Here is a 22,073-nt window from a genome sequence, read left to right on the forward strand (position 1 = left end):
ATCTTTTAACCACTTGCAGAGCTCTGTACCTCACAGGTGCCTCTCCTCCCTGAATCCGTCCCCTGGATGCCCAGTTTTAGTCATCCCTCTACTTATACCAGCCTCCTGTCTCTACCACAGCCTGTCTGTGCAGGGTGGGCCTTGAGTGACTTGGGGTCACACCCCTAGGACCTGGTTCTCTCAGTGTAGTGTGGCCCAGGCAGATGGAGTTTTGAAAAGCTTCCAGATGATTTAATGTGCATTCCAGGTTCAGAACCACTTGTCTGCATGTATTGGCTATATGGAGCCGATATCAAAGCTCATGTCACCCAGACATCTGCAATCCATCGTGTGTGTGTGTGTGTGTGTGTTTGTGTTTCTATGTGTTTGCTGTGTTTTTCTATTCATCTGTATTGATCGTTAATTTACCTGGATGATATGGCTCCAGCCATATCATCTTTCAACAGCCACATATCAATATAGTCATATGTTCATTTGATAACTCATATTGAGCACCTATTCTGTACCAGGTACTGTTTTAGGTGTTGGGGTTGCAGCAGTGAACAAAACAAGGTCCTTACCATTGTGAGCAATTATATAACATGTCAGGTGATGATTCTTGGGAAGAAAACTAAAACAGAATAAAGGGGAGACAGAGAGTGACCGTAGGTGCTAGTTATCACTGACAGCTTTAGGAGTTTATACCTTTCACCTATTTATCTAGTTCTCTACTTGGCTATTGCAGTTTTTCTAATAGCAACAACCAAAATATCCTGTGCCCATTTCAGGCTCAATACTATGCTTTTCAGGGCTGAAGAAGCTGATGTCTATCTAGAGAAATTAAGTGACTTGTCCAAGGTCACAGGGGAGGAAGTGGTTGATCTAGGCAGCTAAGGTGTGGAGACAGCCCTCCACATCTGGCTCCCTCTTCCTTGGCCTGGGCTGCCATTCTCCATTCTCAGGTACTTGCTACCTTGAATCAGAGGTGCCATGTTCTCTCTTACCTCTGGGTCATAGCTCATGCTGTTACTAAAACACTCCTCCCTCTCCTCTCTGCCCAACCAATTCCTGCTCATCTTCCTGGCTTCTATTTGGAAGCCCCTTCCTTTCAACAGCCTTCCCTGACCTTTCATTTCCTCATGCAGTCCAGCCCAAGTATCTCCTCAGTTCCGCCACATTCTCGGGGTCGCACCCATTACAGCACCTATCACATAAAATTGTAATTAAGGTTCTGCTTCCTCCGACAGACTATGAGTTCCCTGGAGCCACCTCTTATCTCATCCACTACTCCGTCCCCATATCCAGCTGAGGAGGGGCTGTCACACCGAAAATAGTAGTTGACTGTTAAGTGAATGAAGACATGTAAAGTCTTTACTGATAACTATAATTTGAAAACTTAGATGTGGCCAGCTCTTCAATTAAGAAAGGATTGCCACACCGTTCTCTTTCCATCCTCCCAAAGCCCCACGACTCAGGCAAAAGAATTCCATCCCTATTTTACAGCAGGAGAAACTAAACCTCAGAGAGTCGAAATGGCAGAACTTGATTACAATTCAGGTCTGCCTGACTCCAAAACCCCGTGTTCGGTGCAGGGCGAAGTTGGTGATCCTACTTAACACTTGACGCTAACTCTCTGGCAGACACTGTCTCCGAGGAGACGCGGCACTTCCACAAACAATTCCAGAACAAGGTGGCAAACGGCAAGAGAAAGCTGTGGGAAGTCAGAGATGGTGGCATTTGAAAATGAACACGGCAAGAGAATGCTGTGGGAAGTCAGAGGTGGTGGCATTTGAAAATGGGGGCGTGACAGGCAGAAGGGGTTTGTCCGTGTGGTGGCGTAGAGGAACCAAAGCCGTCGCAGCTTCCTCGCAGGAAACCCCTACGTCTCACCACGCAAGACCTAAATGCTGAGCCTCGGTCCTTTAAGAGCGACCCCGCTCTACTCCGCCACCCGTGTCAATCTAATACCAACGGCCAATCGCAGTGGAAAAGAGAGCACTTCGACGCCTCAACCGCACTTAGAGGGTGGGGCAGAGGGCGAGGAGAGGAGCGACCAGATTGGTCACGTGGCACACCCCATTGGCCCTTGGCGGGAGCGGAGGAGAGAGGCTACTCGAAGCTCATTGGCCAGAGAAGGGGCGGCCCGGCGCGAGGCCACGCCCTCCAGTGGCTTCGAGGTTGTTTGCGCAGCCGCTGGGGAAGGAGACGCTGCCCTTCCGCAGCGATGGGAACGTGGGTGAGTGGCGACCCAGGTTCTGCCCTCCGGGCTAGCGGGTGGCGGGGCAGGGCCGGGGACTGCGGCGGGCGAGGGCCAGCCTGCGCAGGGGGCTAGGCGGGGCCGTAGATGTCCCGACCCAGTTATCCTCAGAAGGTGCCTGGGTTGGAATGAGCAGGTACCCGGGATGAGGGCGGCGCGCGCTAGGTGGGGGTGGAACGAGAAGGTACCTGGATCAGTGAGGACGTGCCCAGATCTGGAATGTTGAGAGGGTTGGCGCAGGGGTGCAGGTACCCGGTCCTAGCTGGGAAAGAAGTATCCGGGATGGAAGAAGTAGGTGTCCCAGCCGTGAGCGGTGTCAGAGGGTGCCTGGACGAACTCAGTGACATTCCAGGGGTCTGGGCAAGAGAGGAGCCCTGACCTGGGACTGCGCAAAAAGATGTTGGGGACTCATGTTTTGAAGACGGGGTTATTGCTGAGATCTAGGGTTGAGGGTCTGGGACTGGGACTGCCCAGTGTTCTGCCCCATGGACTGGTGAGGTGATCAAGATGGAAAGAACAAGAGGGGCTAGAGGTTGACTCAAGGGAGTGCCTGGGCTGAGGACATTGACCGGGCCAAGGTGGACTGTGGAGGTGCTCAGGCCAGAGTCACTCCTGTGATCCAGAGCAAGGGAGGAGGTGCCTGGGATGGAAAGCACAATGTCCAGGCTGAGGATATTGTTTAAGTGCCGTGGCAGGGGTGGAGTGAGGTCATGTCTGTGCAAGATTCTGTCAGAGGAGAGGTGGCTGTCTAGGTGGGTCCAGGCTCTACACAGAGTTGAAAGTGTCCATGTGATAGGGGACATTTTCTTGGGCTTGTCATGGAGAGGAGGCTTCTCTCTCTAGGCCTCTGGTTGTGCCATGGGGACTGAGAAAGATAGACTAGATCTATCCCTGGACCTAACCAGGCTTGGGGCACCTGCCATACTCCTGCCCTGTGGGGACAGCAGAGGCTGCCCTTGACTTTCCTGCAGATAGATGCCCAGTCTCAGTCCTCACCTCCAAGCCCTGAAACATGTGCTCAGCCTCATCTTTGTAGCACCCTGAAGTCCCTCAGAAGTGGCTTGGTTGAAGGAAGGGCAGGGAAAATACTGCTGCAGTCTTGAAATTCTACAGAGCTGGGCTATACCCCAGCTTAGCCATTTAACTCAGTGATCTCGGTCAGGGTGCTCTCCTCTCAGGACCTCAGATTCCCCATTATTGAGACAAACAGTGTGGCTTCTGTGGATGACTATTAAAAGCTGTTGTAAATCTGTTCCAAGCCTGGCCTGTAGTAAGTGCTTGAGAAATAGTAGCTGCTGACCCTCTGATGTTCTTCCCTCCATTCTGAGGCCTAGGCCAGTCTGTGGGGGTGGGGGTGGGGGTAGGGGTGGCTGGCTTCCAATATTAACTTGACCACTGGAGGTGACCTAGCTCAACCCGCAGCCTCCTGGCAGAATATCGCCTACCCTTGACAACATGACACTTTTCTTCGCCTAAGAACGTTTTACCCCACCACTACCCACCTGCAGTCCTAGAGCTGGACTGATAGAATCTTTTTTTGCTGGCTCAGTGACTTTGGCTGACTTTGAGGTAGAAAGGTTCTGGTGTAGCCTGGTCTGTGTGTTCTTTCCAGTTGAGATCCCAGGAGACCTTGAAAGTATCATTGGCCTGGGTGGTGGTGATAGGGCTGTACCCTGCTGGGTCTTGGGAACTGGGCTATAAGTGATCAAGCCCAGGCCTTGGGATGGGGAATAATGGGGTGCCCTGGGCATCTCAGAAGCCCTAGGGGAAATTGCTCTGTAGTCTGTGGTTCTGCTGGAACTTGTCCCTTTCTCCGCAGCCTCAAGTTTAGCAAAACAGTTGGGCCAAGTACAGAGTCTGGAGTCTGAAGACCTTCGGTCAAATCCTGACTCCACTACGTATCAGCTATGCAACCTTTGTTTCCCTACTTATTCTCTTTGAGCCTCAGTTTTCTCATTGGAAAAAGAGGGAGGAGTGGAAAACATCTGTTTCACAGAATTGTAATGATTCAGTGAAATAATGTATCTAACAGCACAAAATATAATATGTAGTATTATTAAAACTTATTATTTGGGCTTAAACACCTGCTGTTTTCATAATACTGTCCACAGAAAGTAAAACATTCCTGGCTTGGTGGGAGGCAAAAAATATATTTTTTCGTCTTAGGAACGTGAGATTTTTGTTTAGCAAAAGGGCTGAGTTTAAAAAGATTGATAAACTGTGGCATAAAGCCCCATGTTTGAGAATGACTTATCTCCCAAGGCCTGGGTTTTCTTTTGGGCCAATACCCCAGAGACACTGCTTTCTCCCCCCAGGGCTCTTGGTGGGCAGAGGGTCCCGTGGAGCATTTGGCTGCCTTCCTGCTGGCAGATACAGCAGGGCTGGGGCCTGAATCCAGCCTCACATTTCCCATGCAGGCTCCCCTCCTGCCTTACCCCTCATGGCATTCTTGTGTTTATTTGTGTACCTCCGTGTGTGTGCATGTCCTTGTGTCTGACTTAGCTGTCTGTCCCCCTAGCTCTGTGGAGGGACCCTGTGGTCTGTGCCTCTTTGTCCTTCTGGGACGTGGACAGTGCTCAGGACCCAGCCAGCAGCCAGTTGAAGACGTCCTCCATTGGCCTTGGGCTCTTGCCTGGAGTGCTCGCCCTGCCATGGCGTTCCGGAGGACCGAGGGCATGTCTGTGATCCAGGCCCTGGCTATGACGGTGGCCGAAATCCCTGTGTTCCTCTACACGACGTTCGGGCAGGTAAGGGGTGGGGTGGGTTGTGGTCCTGTCGTTTCCCTTTCTGGTCCATAAAATACTAAACCACTCAGCCTGGGGACCCTCAGCATCCAGGAAAGCTGGGCCTTTGTGTTGCTGTCTGGTGTCTCCTCTTTGAACAGGGTATAAAGAACTGGGTTAGAAGGTTAGAAGGTGGTTCTGATGACCACTGGGTTAGAACCACTGGTGGTTCAGCTGTAGAGTGCTCATCTGCCATGTGGGAGACCTGGGTTTGATACTCATCCCCACCTCCCAAAAAAGGGAGAAGTAAAAGGACTGGGTTAAGAGTCTGTTAGGAGTCTCAGTTTCCCTCTTTAAAAGGGGTCAGTAGTGCGTTTCCTGCCAAACTCAAATGTTTGTAGCTCACCAGGCCTCTCCACATTTCCTTACACTCTGCTCTATGCCAGGCATTAGGGAAAGAGGAATAAGGGCTGCAGCCCCACCCGAGGGGCTCAAGGGTAGAGCAGTGGGAAGTCTGCAGTGCGGTGGTAGGGTGGAGTGAATGTCATTCGTCTTCACAGAACTGGTAAGAAACGGGATTTCAACTGTATGATGATACTGTGAACCATTGATTGTAAATGTGGATGATTATATGTTATGTGGGGAAAAAAAAATAAACAGGGTTTGAAGGGGGGATTTGAACAGCTAATACAGGTGGAGTTCTAGCATAGTGCCTGGCACACTCCTCAACCAGTGCCGCTGTTACAATCATGACTGATGCCTCTTGACCCTCAGACGTGATCTCCTTGCCATTGTCATTTTACTGTCTCTGGTCCTCCCTCTTTTTACCACTGTGGTTTCCATTTCAGAGGCTGGTGAGACCCCATCTCTAGAGGCAGCTGCTCTCATTCATTCACTTGGCGAACTGTGACACTGAGCACATCGTGCATTCCTGCACCTTAGGTGCTCTCGAGGGCAGCTCTGCCTGCCTTGGTGCTTTCCTAAGGAGACTGTAACTGGTCGTTATTCTCTTTTCCTACAGTCTGCATTCTCACAGCTACGACTGACACCAGGTCTACGGAAGGTCCTCTTTGCCACGGCCCTGGGGACCGTGGCCTTGGCCCTGGCCGCCCATCAGCTCAAGAGGCGTCGGCGGAGGAAGAAGCAGGTTGGCCCTGAGATGGGAGGCGAGCAGTTGGGCACGGTGCCCCTCCCCATCCTCATGGCCAGGAAGGTCCCATCAGTGAAGAAAGGTGGGTGCGAGGTGGCGAGGAAGGGCCGGAACCTGTTCAGGTTCCTGGCTGGGCCGCTGTTAACAGGGGGATCTGGGGCAAGTGGTGGTCATCCCTGAGCTGGGTTTGCCTCACCTGGCAGTGGAAGCTCCCTCTCTGAGTCAATCCTCTTGCGAGGATTGTCTGGGCGGCATGGTTCGATGCACGTGCCCGGCCATGGGGGTTGTTCTGGTTGTTCTCGTTATGTGAGGGCCCCTCTGGGAGCCCCTGGCCCAGGTCCAGGGAGGGGAAGTTCCCCCAGGGTCAGGAGCAGGAAGGGCCATATACAGTTCCTGAGCTGCTGACAGGTAGTCCTCTACCATCCCTTTTTTAAAAAATTAAGGCTTAATTTATGTACATTAAGATAGACCTTTGAGTTTTTGATAAACAAGTTGAACAGTCACTGCCACAGGAAAGAACTGTGCCATGGCCCATGTGCCTCTGTAGTCAGTCCCTCTTCTCTGCCCCGAGCCCTTGGTAGCCACTGATTTTGTATCTGTTGGCATGCTTTTTTGTTTGTTTTTGCTGGTATGGTTTTTGAAAATACTTATGGGCCAGTGTTTGCCACATCTTAATGTCGTATAGATCCCCTTCAAAGACTCTTGTCTTAGGCAAAAGTCTCTATTTTGAAAAGCAAAAATCTCCTATGAAAATGAATTTTAATTATGAATATCATTGCAAAGGAAAGCTATATTTTTACAATTTGAAAAATAAGTTTTTAGAATAGATTAAAAGTACAAGCTGGATCCTGAGAAATGCTAATAGACCTGATTAGGTTTCCTTTCTTGCACTTGGAAACCTGTAGCCGTATCTGCGTGAACCTCCAGCTTGTGTGCACGATACCACCATCACCATCACTAGTTTCACCTTATTTTACCTTCCCTGCTTCCTCATTTACTTTTTTAAAATTATTTTTTATTTTGTTATCTTTTCCTTTATTAGAAAATTTATTCTTATTTATTTATTTATTTTTTTATTTTTTACTCATCTATCCATAACCAGGATAAAAGGAGGGTCAGACACAAGATTTTCACAATCACACAGTCATATCGTAAAAGCTATGTAGTTATACAGTTTTCTTTAAGAATCAAGGTCCCTGGAACACAGCTTCAATAGCTTCAGGTACTTCCCTTCAGCCATTCCAATATACCATAAATTAAAAAGGGATATCTTTATGATGTGTAAGAATAAACTCCAGGATGACCTCTCTACTCTATTTGAAATCTCTTAGCCACTGAGACTTTATTTTGTCTTACTTCTCTCTTCCCCCTTTTGGTCAAGAAGGCTTTCTCATTCCCATGATGCTGGGTGCTGGCTCATCCCGAGTCAGGTCCCACATTGCCAGGGAGATTTACACCCCTGGGAGTCATGTCCCACATAGTTGGGGAGGGCAGTGAGTTCACCTGCTTAGTTGCCTTAGAAACAGAGGCCACATCTGAGCAACAAAAGAGGTTCTCTGGGGATGACTCTTAGGCATAATTATAAGTAGGCTTAGCTTCTCCTTTGCAGGAATAAGCTTCATAGGGACAAGCCCCAAGATTGAGGGCTCAGCCTATTGAATTTGTCGTCCCCACTGCTTGTCAGAGTATCAGGAATTCCCCAGATGGGAAAGTTAAATATTTCCTCTTTTCTCCCCAGTCACCCAGGGGGACTTTGCAAGTACATTTTTATTCTCTGCCCAAATTACTTTGAGATATATCGGGGCATCGCACTAACCTGTACAAACCAAAAAGATCTCAGCCCTATTCAAGATTCTGTGTAACTATGGTGTTCAAGTAAGCTGACCATTCAAGTTAAATTAGATAATGTGCTACCTAAAATATAAACTTTGCACCAAATAAATCTCTCTCCTTTTGGTCTCACACAGAAGTTGAAGCTTGAAAATATGGGCCATCTCATCTTTTACCCAGTGTTCTGATTGACCTTAGTCCTATCCAGATCAGCTTCATTCATATCTCTAGACGAAGTCTGATCACTTTTTCAACTTTTTAAATAGTTGCTGAATGGGGTAATGCTGATTTTCATAGCTTCAGTGCTTTAACTCTGAGTCTCAGGTGTCACATAAATACCTGAAGTTTCAGGGAATGACCAGGTTGTATACAAATAGCCCTGTATCTCAGAATTTAGAAATATCTGTTGCAACTCCTAAATAATATGTGACTGCTGTAATAGCTTACAATCTAGGAAGTTTTGCAATAGGCCCCAACCTGATAACCCATGCTCTCAACTTCAGTTCTCTGAGTTTGTATTTTATATGAATGAGGCATGATAATATTTGTCTTTTTGACTGTGACATTTTATTCAACATACTGTCCTTAAGGCTCATTCACCTAATTTCATGCCTCTATAATTGTACTGTTAATTGAAGTTCATGGTTTAGCTTAGGGTTCCTTGTGTAGTGAAGTTCTATGGATTAAAAAAAAAATTTATTTTGTTTTCATCTATATAATTTAACATTTCCCCTTTTATTCATATTCAGATATATATTTCGAAGTGTTGTTCATCGCAGTCACAATGTTATACTACCACTGCCACCATCCACTTCCATCATTCCACATGGGAACCCAGTACCTTTTTTTTTTTTTATGATTTGATGGATACTTTATTTAAACATACCTGTGGCATCCATTGTCTGTGTAGCTTTTTTTTTTTAATTTTTTTTGACATATCTTTACAAACATACAGTCCATGCATGATATACAATCAGTGGGTCACAATATCATGACATAGTGGGTATTCTTCACCATAATCATTTTTTTTAGTGAAACGTATCCACATGCAAACACAAACATTCTTACCATGTGATCATTCCATTCTTTTTTTTTGAGACAAATTTTTTTTTATTTTAACACTTGTTTCCTCTATTGTTTATTTTTATTCCATATGTTCTACTCATCTGTTGACAAGGTAGATAAAAGGAGCATCAGACACAAGGTTTTCACAATCACACAGTCACATTGTGAAAGCTGTATTATTATACAATCATCTTTAAGAGACATGGCTACTGGAACAGAGCTCTACATTTTCAGGCAGTTCCCTCCAGCCTCTCTGTTACATCTTGAATAACAAGATGAAATCTACTTAATGCGTAAGAATAACCTCCAGGATAACCTCTCAACTCTGTTTGGAATCTCTCAGCCATTGACATTTTGTCTCATTTCATTCTTCACCCTTTTGGTCAAGAAGGTTTTCTCAATCCCTTGATGCTGAGTCTCAGTTTATTCTAGGGTTTATCTCAATCCCTTGATGCTGAGTGACCATTCCATTCTTGTTATATAATCAGCGACTCACGAAATCATCAAATAGTTGTATATTCAGCGTCATGATCATATCTCAGAACATTTGCATCAATTCAGAAAAAGAAATAAAAAGATCAGTAGCATTTAATCTATTAAATTTATTTTAACATTTGTTCCCCCTATTATTTATTTTTTTAATTTAATATTTTTATTAATTTAAAAAAATTTTTAAAAAATATGGCAACAAAGGAACACATTCTTAACATATGATCATTCTGTTCTGCATATATAATCAGTAATTCACAATATGATCACATAGTTGCATATTCATCATCATGATCATTTCTTAGAACATTTGCATCAATTCAGAAAAAGAAAAAGACAACAGAAAAAAATTCATACATACCATCCCCTTACCCCTCCCCTTCACCAATCACGAGCATTTCAATCTACTAAATCTATTTCAACATTTGTTCTCCCTATTTTTTATTCATTGTGGATTCAAAAAATCCATCTGTTTTACTTGTCCATCGATAAGGTAGACAAAAGGAGCATCAGACACAAGGCTCTCACAGTCACACAGTCACACTGCAATAGCCACATCATCATACATCATCTCCAAGAGACATGGCCACCAGAGCATAGCTCCACATTTTCAGGCAGTTCCCTCCAGCCTCTCCATTACAACTTGACTAACAAGGTGATATCTATTTAATGCGTAAGAATAACCTCCAGGATAACCTTTCCACTCTGTTTGGAATTTCTCAGCCATTGACACTTTATTTTGTCTCATTTTGCTTTTTCCCCTTTTGGTTGAGAAGATCCCCTCTGTCCCTTGATGCTGAGTTCTAGCTTACTCTAGGATTTCCGTTCCACGTTGCCAGGAAGGTCCACACCCCCGGGAGTCATGGCCCAAATATAGAGAAGGGAGGGCAGTGAGTTTGCTTGACGTGTTGGCCCAGAAAGAGAATCCACATCTGAGCAACAGAAGAAGTTCTCTTGGGGGTGACTCTTAGGCCTGATTTTAAGTGGGCTTAGCCTATCCTTTGTGGGATTAAGTTTCATATGAACAACCCCCAAGATTGGAGGCTCAGCCTATTGTTTTGGTTGTTCCCATTGCCTGTGAGAATATCAAGAATTCTCCACTTGGGAAAGTTGAATTTTCCCCCTTTCTCACCATTCCCCCTAGGGGACTCTGCAAATACTTTCCTATTCACTATTCAAATCACTCTGAAATTTATCTGGGCATCACTCTGGACAAACCTACAAAATCTCATGCCCTATGCAAGGTTCCATGTACTATGGTGTTTGATTAAGCTGTCCACATAAGTTATATAAGGAAATGCACTACTCAAAATATAAATTTTGTACCAAATAAACATTTTTTGTTTGTCTCACATGTACTTTAAAGTTTTAAAATACTAATTACCATCTAGTTTCAACACCCTGCATTATTGACATTCCTTTGTTTTTCCTCATGCAGAAACATTTTTAAATTTGCACATTTAGTTACTATCATTATATACTCTAGGCATTCCTAGATTTTACCATCTCAGTCTTTATTGTCTATCTTTCCTTCTGATTTCATTTGTGCCCCCAGGCCTCCTCCTGCTATCATTCTGACATTCAGCTTCATTCAGTGTTCTAACGTTATTGTATTATAGTTAGGTAGTATTGTGCTATCCATTTCTGAATTTTTACAATCAGTCCTGTTGCACAATCTGTATCCCTTCAGCTCCAATTACCCAACATCTATCTCCTGATGGTCTCTGTTACCAACTGAAGTTCTCCAAGTTTACTCGCTAATGTCAGTTCATATCAGTGAGGCCATGCAGTATTTGTCCTTTTGTTTCTGGCTAATCTCACTCAGCATAATGTCCTTAAGGTCCATCCATGTTGTTACATGCTTCATGACTTTATTCTGTCTTACAGCTCCATAATATTCCATCATATGTATATATCACATCTTGCTTGGCCACTCATCTCTTGATGGACATTTTGGCTGTTTCCATCTCTTGGCAATTGTAAATAATGCCCCTATAAACATTGGTGTACAAATGTCTGTTTGTGTCCTTGCCCTCATGTCCTCTGAGTAGATAGATACCTAACAATGGTATTGCTGGATCATATGGCAGTTCTATACTTAGCTTCCTGAGGAACCGCCACACTGTCTTCCACAGTGGTTGTACCATTTGACATTCCCACCAATAGTGAATAAGTGTGCCTCTTTCTCCACATCCTCTCAAGCACTTGTCATTTTCTATTTTATTGATAATGGCCATTCTGGTGGGTGTGAGATGATATTTCGTTGTGGTTTTGATTTGCATTTCCCTAATAGCCAGGGATGTTGAGCATCTTTTCATGTGCCTTTTGGCCATTTGTATTTCCTCTTCTGAAAAGTGTCTGTTCCTGTCTTTTGCCCATTTTGTAATTGAGTTGTCTTTTTGTTGTTGAGTTGAACAATCTCTTTATATATTCTGGATACTAGACCTTTATCTGATATATCATTTCCAAATATTGTCTCTCATTGTGTAGGCTGTCTTTTTACTTTCTTGACAAAGATCTTTGATGTGCAAAAGTGTTTAATTATGAGGAGTTCCCATTTCTTTCTTTCTTTAATGCTCGTGCTTTGGGTGTAAGGTCTAGGAAACTGCCTCCTATTATAAGATTGCTAAGATATTTCCTTGCATTTTCTTCTAACAGTTTTATGGTCTTAGATCTAATGTTTAGGTCTTTGATTCATTTTGAGTTAATTTTTGTATAGAGTGTGAGATATGGATCCGCTTTCATTCTTTTGCATGTGGATATCCAGTTCTCTAGGTACCATTTATTGAAGAGACTGTTCTGTCCCGGGTGAGTTGGCTTGACTGCCTTATCAAAGATCAGTTGTCCATAGTTGAGAGGTCTGTGTCTGAATAGTCTGTTCAATTCCATTGGACAGTATATCTATCTTCATGCCAGTACCATGCAGTTTTGACCACTCTAACTTCATAATATGCCTCAAAGTCAGGGAGAGTGAGGCCTCCAACTTCATTTTTCCTTCTCAGGATATTTTTAGCTATTCAGGGCACCCTGCCCCTCCGATAAATTTGGCTATTGGTTTTTCTATTTCTGAAAAGTATGTTTTGGGGATTTTAATTGGTATTGCATTGAATCTGGAAATCAATTAGGTAGAATTGACATCTTAATTATGTTTAGTCTTTCAATCCATGAACATAGTATGCCCTTCCATTTATTTAGGTCTTCTCTGATTTCTTTTGACAACTTCTTGTAGTTTTCTTTGTATGGGTCTTTTGTATCTTTAGTTAAGTTTATTCCTAAATATGTTATTCTTTTGGTTGCAATTATAAATGAAATTTTTTTCTTGAATTCTCCTCAAATTGTTCATTACTAGTGTATAGAAACACTACAGATTTTTGAGTGTTGATCTTGTAACCTGCCACTTTGCTGTACTCATTTATTAGCTCTAGTACTTTTGCTGTGGATTTTTCAGGGTTTTCAACATATCACCTGCAAACAGTGAGAGTTTTACTTCTTCCTTTCCAATTTTGATGCCTTGTATTTCTTTTTCTTGTCTAATTGCTCTGGCTAGAACCTCCAACACGATGTTGAATAATAGTGGTGATAGTGGACATCCTTGTCTTGTTCCTGATCTTAGGGGGAAAGTTTTAAGTTTTTCCCCGTTGAGGATGATGTTAGCTGTGGGTTTTTCATATATTCCCTTTATTATGTTGAGGAAGTTCCCTTCTATTCCTATCCTTTGAAGGGTTTTCAACAAGAAAGGTTGTTGAATGTTGTCAGATGCCCTTTCTGCATCAATTGAGATGATCATGTGGTTTTTCTGCTTTCATTTGTTGATATGGTGTATTACATTAATTGATTTTCTTATGTTGAATCATCCTTGCATACCTGGGATGAATCCTATTTGGTCATGGTGTATGATTTTTTTAATGTGTTGCTGGATTTGATTTGCAGGAATTTTGTTGAGGATTTTTGCATTATATTCATTGGTCTGTAGTTTTCTTTTCTTGTAGTATCTTTGTCTCGCTTTGGATTAAGGGTGATGCTTGCTTCATAGAATGAGTTAGGTAGGTTTTCCTCCCCTTCAGTTTTTTTGAAGAGTTTGAGCAGGATTGGTACTAATTCTTTCTGGAATGTTTGGTAGAATTCACATGTGAAGCCATCTGGTCATGGACTTTTCTTTTGGGGGAGCTTCTTAATGACTGATTCCATTTCTTTACTTGTGATTGGTTTGTTGAAGTTGTCTATTTCTCCCCGAGTCAGTGTTGGTTGTTCATACCTTTCTAGGAAGTTGTCCATTTCTTATACATTGTCTAGTTTATTAGCATAAAATTGTTCATAATATCCTCTCATTACTCCCTTTATTTCTGTAGGGTCAGTGGTTATGTCTCCTCTTCCATTTCTAATTTTGTTTATTTGTATCCTCTCTCTTCTTATTTTTGTCAGCCTCATTAAGGGTCCATCAATCTTACTGATTTTCTCATAGAACCAGCTTCTGGTTTTGTTGATTTTCATGTTCTCAGTTTCATTTATTTCTGCTCTTATCTTCATTATTTCTTTCCTTTTGCTTGCTTTGGGGTTAATTTGCTGGTCTTTCTCTAGTTCTTCCAAGTGGACAGTTAATTCCTTGATTTTTGCTCTTCTTTTTTGATATAGGCATTTAGGGCAATAAATTTCCCTCTTAGCACTGCCTTTGCTGCAACCCATAAATTTTGATATGTTGTGTTTTCATTTTCATCTGCCTTGAGATATTGACTGATTTCTTTTGTAATTTCTTCCTTGACCCACTGGCTGTTTAAGAGTGTGTAGTTGAGCCTCCACATATTTGTGAATTTTCTGGCACTCTGCCTATTATTGATTTCCTTTATGATCTGAGAAAGTGTTTTATATTATTTCAGTCTTTTTACATTTTATTTAGACTTGCTTTGTGACCCAGCATATGGTCTATCCTTGAGAATGATCCATGAGCACTTGAGAAAGAGTTGTATCCTGCTGTTGTGGGGTGTAATGTTCTATATATGTCTATTAAGTCTAGTTCATTTATTGTATTATTCAAATTCTCTGTTTCTTTATTGATCCTCTGTCTAGATGTTCTGTCCATTGGTGATAGTGGGGAAGTGAAGTTTCCAATTATTATGGTAGATGTTTCTATTTCTCTTTTCAGTGTTTTCAGTGTTTGGCTCATGTATTTTGGAGCATTCTGGCTCAGTGCATAAATATTTATGATTGTTATGTCTTCTTGTTGAATCGTTCCTTTTATTAATACATAGTGTCCTTCTTTGTCTCTTTTAACTATTTTACATTTGAAGTCTAATTTGTTGGTTAGAATAGCTACTCCTGCTCTTTTTTTTTTAATTTTATTAATTTAAAAAAATTACAAGAAACAAACATTCCCAACATATACACTCAGCAATTCACAATATCATCACATAGTTGCATATTCATCATCATGATCATTTCCCAGAACATTAGCATCAATTCAGAAAAAGAAATAAAAAGACAACAGAAAAAAAAAATTTTACAGGCCATACCCCTTACTGATCCCTTTCATTGATCACTAGCATTTCAAACTAAATCTATTTTAACATTTGTTCCCCTTATTATTTATTTTTATTCCGTATGTTCCTCTCATCTGTTGACAAGGTAGATAAAAGGAGCATCAGACACAAGGTTTTCACAATCACTCAGTCACATTGTGAAAGCTATATCATTATATAATCATCATGAAGAAACATGGCTGCTGGAACACAGCTCTACATTTTTAGGCAGTTCCCTCCAGCTTCTCCATTACATCTTGGATAACAAGGTGATATCTACTTAATGCATAAGAATAACCTCCAGGATACCCTCTCGACCCTGTTTGGAATCTCTCAGCCATTGACACTTTGTCTCATTTCACTCTTCTCCCTTTTGGTCAAGAAGGTTTTCTGAATCCCTTGATGCTGGGTCTCAGCTCATTCTAGAGTTTTTCTCAATCCCTTGATGCTGAATCTCAGCTCATTCTGGGATTTCTGTCCCACGCTGCCAGGAAGATCCACACCCCTGGGAGTCATGTCCCACGTAGACAAGGGGAGGGTGGTGAGTCTGTTTGCTGTGTTGGCTGGAGAGAGAGGCGACATCTGAGCAACAAAAGAGGTTCTCCTGGGGGTGACTCTTAGGCTTAATTTTAAGTAGGCTTGACCTATCCCCTGTGGGGTTAAGTTTCATATGAACAAACCCCAAGACTGGGGGCTCAGCCTATAGCTTTGGTTGTCCACACTGCTTGTGAGAATATCAAGAATTCAACTTGGGGGCGGGCCACAGTGGCTCAGCTGGTAAGAGTGCTTACCTGCCATGCCTGAGGACCCGGGTTTGATTCCCGGTGCCTACCCATGTAAAAAAAAATAAAATATAATAAATTAAAAAAAATAAGAATTCAACTTGGGGAAGTTGAGTTTTCCCCCGTTCTCACCATTCCCCGAAGGGGACTTTGCAAATACTTTTCCACTCATTGATCAAATCATTCTGGGATTCATCAGGGCATCACCTGGACAAACCAACAAAATCTCATGTCCTATACAAAGTTCCATGTAAGGTGTTCAATCAACTATCTACATAAGTTATATTAGGAGATGCACTAGTCAAAGTATAGATTTGTACCAAATAAATATTTTTTGCTTTAGTCTCACACATTAGTTGAAATTTTAAAATATTAAGTACCATCTATTTTCAGCACATTGCAGTAATGACATTCCTTTGTTCTTCCTCAGCAAAAACACTTTTTAAATTTGTACATTTAGTCACTATCATTATACACTCTAGGCATTCCTAGATTACACCATCTCAATCTTTATCGTCTATCTTTCTTTGTGATTTCATTTATGCTCCAGCCCTCCTCCATCTATCATTCTCATATGCAGCTTCATTCAGTGTTTTAACATAATTGTATTACAGTTAGGTAATATTGTGCTGTCCATTTCTGAGTTTTTATATTCAGTCCTGTTGCACAATCTGTATCCCTTCAGCTCCAATTACCCAGTGTCTTACCCTATTTCTGTCTCCTGATGGTCTCTGTTACCAAGAAAATATTCCAAGTTTATTCACTAATGTCAGTTCGTATCAGTGAGACCATACAGTATTTGTCCTTTTGTTTCTGGCTAATCACACTCAGCATAATGTCCTTAAGGTCCATTCATGTTGTTACATACTTCATAACTTTATCCTGTCTTACAGCTGCATAATGTTCCATCTTATGTAAATGTCACAGTTTGTTTAGCCAACTGTCTGTTGATGGACACTTCTTGGATCTGTAATTTTAAGTCTTTCATAAGAGTTGGGAAATTTTCAGTGATAATTTCCTCCTTAGTTTTTCTCCTCCTTTCCCCTTCTCTTCTCCTCTGGGACACCCACAACACATATATTCGTGCACTTCATGTTGTCATTCAATTCCCTGAGTCCCTGCTCATGTTTTTCCATTCTTTTCCCTGTATTTTCTTTTGCTTGTCAGATTTCAGATGTCCCGTCCTCCAGTTCACTAATCCTATCTTATGCCTCTTGAAATCTGACATTGTAGGTTTCCATTGTTTTTTTTCCATCTCTTCTACTGTGCCTTTCAGACTTTCGATTTCGATTTCTTCTTTTTGTTCATTCCTTGCCTTCTTTATATCCTCCCTCAATTCATTGATTTGATTTTTGATGAGGTTTTCCATATCTGTTCAAACATTCTGAATTAATTGTTTCAACTCCTGTATCTCATTTGTGTGTTCCTTTGACTGGGTCATTTCCTCAGTTTTCCTAGTATGATTCATTATTTTTTGCTGGCATCTAGGCATTTAATTACTAGTTTAATTAGTTTATTCTGGAGATTTGTTTCACTTTTTCTTCCCTAGGATTTTCTTGCTAGATGACTTTGTTGTCTATCTGTTCTTTGACATTCAGTTCAGCTTATTCTAGTCCTCTAGCTTAGGTTTTGTTTAATAGATGAGAATTTTTCAGTTATTGTTTTTTTGTTTCTTGCCCCGCCTCTATGGTGCTTTCCCCCATCCCTTAGGAGAGTCTACTTAGGTATTATAGACCCCAGCCAGATTTTCCCAGACCAAACTGGTCTCCTCTCAGGGGGAAGGAGTCAGCTGCATCAGTTTTCCCTGAGGGTGAGACCCAGCAGATTAAAAGGTTTTCCTATGTGGTCTCTGGACTCTGTGTTTTTCCTACCCTGCCCGGTATGTGGCACTTTTCTGCCTGCAGGTCCCATCGGCATAAGGTGATGCGGTACCTTTAACTTCAGCAGACTCTCCCTGCTGGGGGCATGGTGGAGACAGAGGAGAAGTTGTAGGCTGGCTTTAATCTCTTCACTTTTCCAAACCCTGGGGTCTGAATTCCTTGAGGGAGGGATTCCACCTGAGCTGGGCCCCACCCCTCTCCTGGGGAAGGCACAGGCTCAGACAAGCTCTCAAACACCAGTTTCTGCCTATGCCTGGGGCAGTGGAGCCCGAGAAGCCCTGCAGCTGTATCCAAAGGGTAATCAATCCGTAGAAACGCAGCCACAAAAGAGAAAAAGAAAAATCCTTTTCAGAGCAGGACACAGTTTGGGTTTGCCAATCAACAGCTTGAGTTGGTACATTGCTCTGTGTATCTCCAGGTCTTATGTGCCCCCTCCTTTCCTGCAGGGCCCAGACCTTTTCAGATCCCCAAAAAACCTGTATTTTTTTCTTTTTCCTTTTTCCATCAGCCCTGCCCCCTCTGCACAGGGGCAAAAACCAGCGACCTCCACTTTTACTGGAGATTCAGCTGAGCTGGGGTCCTATTTTTAGTGTCAGAATTTGTTAATTAATTCCACAATTGGCGTTGGCTTGGGCTTAGCCCCTACTGCTGGTAAAGTCTCTTCCTTTCCCCTCTGGGAAGCAGCCTGTTGGGGAGGGGCGCCAGCCACCATGGCTTGGGGAACTCACAGTTCTGGGGGGGCTCTCAGCTGGTCAAGCTGGTCCAGACTGAGGTCTTGTGTCTGGTCACTGACGTGGCCCCAGGAGTTGTTCTGTACTGTTCCTGGCTATTGACTAGCTGCGCTGGAGGACGAACTAAATCCCACAGTTCACTAAGCCGCCTTCTTTGATCTACTCCCTATTTATTTATTTATTTATTTTTTAGATATTTATTTAAAAATAAGATTTCTAAAATATTTATTTTCAATTTGTATGTTCTACTCGTCTGTTGACAAGGTAGATAAAAGGAGCATCAGACACAAGGTTTTCACAATCACTCAGTCGCATTGTGAATGCTATATCATTATACAATCATCTTCAAGAAAACTGGCCACTGGAATACAGCTCTACATTTTCAGGCACTTTCCTCCAGCCTTTCCATTACACCTTTAAAGCTTTAACTTCCCGTTCCCTATTACTTTAAATTACTTCTCATTCTTATATACTTATCTTTTGTGTACAAAAATATTTTGTGTATTGTATAGTAAGTTGTTGCTTCAAATCCCTTTCAGAATGAGTAGTGTTCTAAATCAGTCACACAATCAACAGCACAGGGGAACTGAGTCAGGAGGCTGGAAAGTAACTAGATCTCAGTCTCAGGCTTATCCTGGCGGATCTGGGCCCCTGTGCATAGCCCCGTGCTGTGTGAAAGGGAAACAGCAGTGAGCAGGACAGGAAGCAGGGGCCCAGAGCTCTTCTGCTGAGTGCATGTTATCGGGGTGTCTTATCTTACCCTGACTGAGATAGGGAGGGAGTGGAGGGTGCCTGACTTGGAAGTGGTATGTGCAAAGTCTAAGTGGGGAGCCTGCTATCACCCCTATCCTCCTGTTCCTCACAGGCTACTCCAGCAAGAGGGTACAGAGCCCCAGTGGCAAGAGCAACGACACTCTCAGCGGCATTTCCTCCATTGAGCCCAGCAAGCACTCAGGCTCCTCCCACAGCTTGGCTTCGGTGAGGACCTCAGTGTGGGGTGCCAGCCGGGCAGGGGCAGCAAGGGTGCCTGTCATGGCCTTGGGGCTCAGTCCTGGATACCCAATAGACACCAGTCTCTGCCCTCAGGAAGCTTATCCACCGGAAGGGATTGGAGAGGAGAGGGGAGGAGAGGTTTCATTCATTCAGTCATTCATACAGGCTTTCAGGGGTTATTATTGATCACTTGCTGTGTGCCAGGCATTGCTGACAAAGAGCAGATAAGATGCAGAAGAGAAGTTTGTGGTCTCTTGAGGAAGATACTTTCCTATGAAAATTCATTTATTCATTCATTCTTGCATCACACAGTGAGCAAGTCCCTGCTTTATGCCAGGGACTCTGCCAGGTGCTGGGGATATGGAACTAAATAAGGCAAAGAGAAGTTTGTTTTCTCTTGCAACATGGCTTTTAATTCACCCATCCATCCTGTTATTAATTCATTCAGCAAGCACCTATCCCCAGCTTGGAGCCAAACACTGCCCTAGTGACACGGGTAAGTGAGAGATGGTTCTGGGCCTAGAGGAGCTGGCTGCTAGTAGGAAAAATAGGCCACTGTGTTGGAGAGGCAGATGGTGATAGCCGTGGCCCTTGTGCCCCACCCAACCCCAGCCTGTCATGGGTGCTCTCTCTGTCTTTCTTGTCTGACTGGAAGAGGAGCCCGGAGCAGGAATGGGTTACACTGATCAGGAGCTGGGCTCAAGCCAGGTTTCATAGGAAACTCCTGGTTCCTGGGCTAGGTGTCCGCTGCAGTATTTTGCTCCCACTTTGGTAGTTTCTTGAGGCATCATTGGGCCACTGCAGTGTGTGGAACTCCTCCAGTTATGCTGAGGGTTTGAATACTAGGGCCACGTAACAGGGTCAGGGATGTCATTTGGAGAGGGCCTATGGTGTAAGGTCAGGCAGCAGGGGGAGGGCTCATAGGGACCCTGCTGAGGGTGTGGGGGGGCCTCACTCCGTGCCCTTGAGTCGTTGTGCTGCTTGGCACCTAGATGGTGGTGGTGAACCCATCCAGCCCCACAGCCGCATGCTCGGGACCATGGGATGCCAGAGGGATGGAGGAGTCTGTGACCGCCAGCGACGGCAATGCTGAGAGCCTCTACATGCAAGGTACGGGCCAGGAAGTAGGCTTCTGGGCTCCCCTGGGGCTAGGTGCTTCGAAGGAATGACGTCTTCCCAGGTGCCCAGGCCAGGCTCAGGGCACTTTTCCAGTCCTGCTTTGGTCTCCCTTCCCCAAACCCCGCGGTCAGTGGTTTCCAGCCATTTTCTGGATGGGAAAACAGTCTCCAGGAGCAAATCTGGTCTGAATGAAGGCCAGTAAACTGGCAAACCCTGAAATAGTGGTTAGTACCTGCCCCACACCGTCCTACCAGGTTCTTGTCCCTTGGGGCCCTCCTGCCATCCCGCTGTTCTGAGTCCCCTCTCAAGGGGACCGTGCAGGACTGGGCTGTTCTCTTTCTGTTGGGGTCTGACTCTTCTCTTCCCACCTGGTGCTCAGGCATGGAGCTATTTGAGGAGGCCCTGCAGAAATGGGAGCAGGCACTGAGTGTGGGGCAGAGGGGGGACAGCGGCAGCACCCCCACACCAGGGGACGGCCTTCGGAATCCAGAGGCTATTCCAGAGTTGGTGTCTGAGGTAGGTGTTCTTCCCCTGCATCCTTCCTACCTCATCCTGGCCATGGCAGAATGTTGGCGGCATGGAAGAGGAGGCAGGCAGACCTTGGGAGGCTTTTTGTTACCAGTTGTGTGTGATTTGGATAAATCATTTGAGCTGTGACTTGTGACTTATAGTTTTGGGGCTATGGCTTTCCCCTTTACAATGATGTTGCCCAAATTAAATAGGAAGGTCATGCCCATCTCACCACCTCCCTTTCTACCCTCATCCCACCCATGCCATTGTGGGGGCAAGGGCAGGAGGTGCTGTGCCCAAAGCCCAGGAGCCTGGCCCATCCTTGGGGGGAGCTAGAACCTTGTGGGCTATGTGCAGCAGGGAATGTACCCACCATGGAGGTGGGGGTGCAGCCTAAGGCAAAATGAGAAGAAGAGAATTTCTCTGCCTGCTCTACCCCCAGTCTTCATTCTTTCACTTGTGTCTCCTGCGGGCTGGGAGCCAGTTAGGAGAGCCTGGGCAACAGGGTTTTCAGAGAAGGATGGGGATGTGCCTGGCACAGCTGGTAGGAAATTGAAGATGTATGTTTTCTGTACCCCAGCTGGTGGCGTTAGCTCACGGGTCTGCGCGCAGGTAGTTCGGCTATAGGTGTAGGGACATGGTGTCTGGGGAAATATGTGGGGCACAAAATGGAGGAACCACATGCTACAAACTCTTCAGTACACTGTGGTTGCAACTTCTCCAAGTTATGTCTGTCTGTGAGCAGATGGGGGCCACCTGTGGGGATGAGTAAGGACAGGGGGTTAAAGGGAGATGGCTTTATTTGCAAAATTAGTTATATTGCTCATATTACATCTTAAAATAATAGATCTTTCATGGTTTTTCTTATTGTGAGAGCAATTAAATATTAAGCTTTCCTTATAGAATAGTGACAATTCAGAAATAAAAAGGAAAAAAGAAGATAAAATTTCATGCTCAGATCAGAGAATTCCTGGTCCTGTGGCCTGGAGTAAAAGCCCTCAACATCCTGAGTGGTGGGGCCCACACTGGAAATGCTAGTACTGACTGTGTGG

The 22,073-nt window shown here is 44.1% G+C and overlaps 1 protein-coding gene across 3 annotated transcripts in view; it reads left to right on the plus strand.

The window, feature by feature from the left end:
- Window positions 1-2,151: 2,151 nt before the first annotated feature.
- The window catches only part of MIGA2 (mitoguardin 2), a 41,582-nt gene continuing 21,660 nt past the window's right edge, over window positions 2,152-22,073 (plus strand). For all 3 annotated transcript variants that reach the window (XM_077146956.1, XM_077146953.1, XM_077146957.1), the window contains exons 1-6: window positions 2,152-2,215; window positions 4,755-4,983; window positions 5,981-6,191; window positions 19,265-19,377; window positions 20,385-20,502; window positions 20,891-21,027. In XM_077146956.1, the coding sequence (XP_077003071.1) occupies window positions 4,888-4,983; window positions 5,981-6,191; window positions 19,265-19,377; window positions 20,385-20,502; window positions 20,891-21,027 (675 nt within the window). In that variant the 5' untranslated portion in view covers window positions 2,152-2,215; window positions 4,755-4,887. The remainder of the gene's footprint in view (window positions 2,216-4,754; window positions 4,984-5,980; window positions 6,192-19,264; window positions 19,378-20,384; window positions 20,503-20,890; window positions 21,028-22,073) is intronic.

Source organism: Tamandua tetradactyla, chromosome 2 (assembly GCF_023851605.1).
Source record: "Tamandua tetradactyla isolate mTamTet1 chromosome 2, mTamTet1.pri, whole genome shotgun sequence".
NCBI lineage: Eukaryota > Metazoa > Chordata > Mammalia > Pilosa > Myrmecophagidae > Tamandua > Tamandua tetradactyla.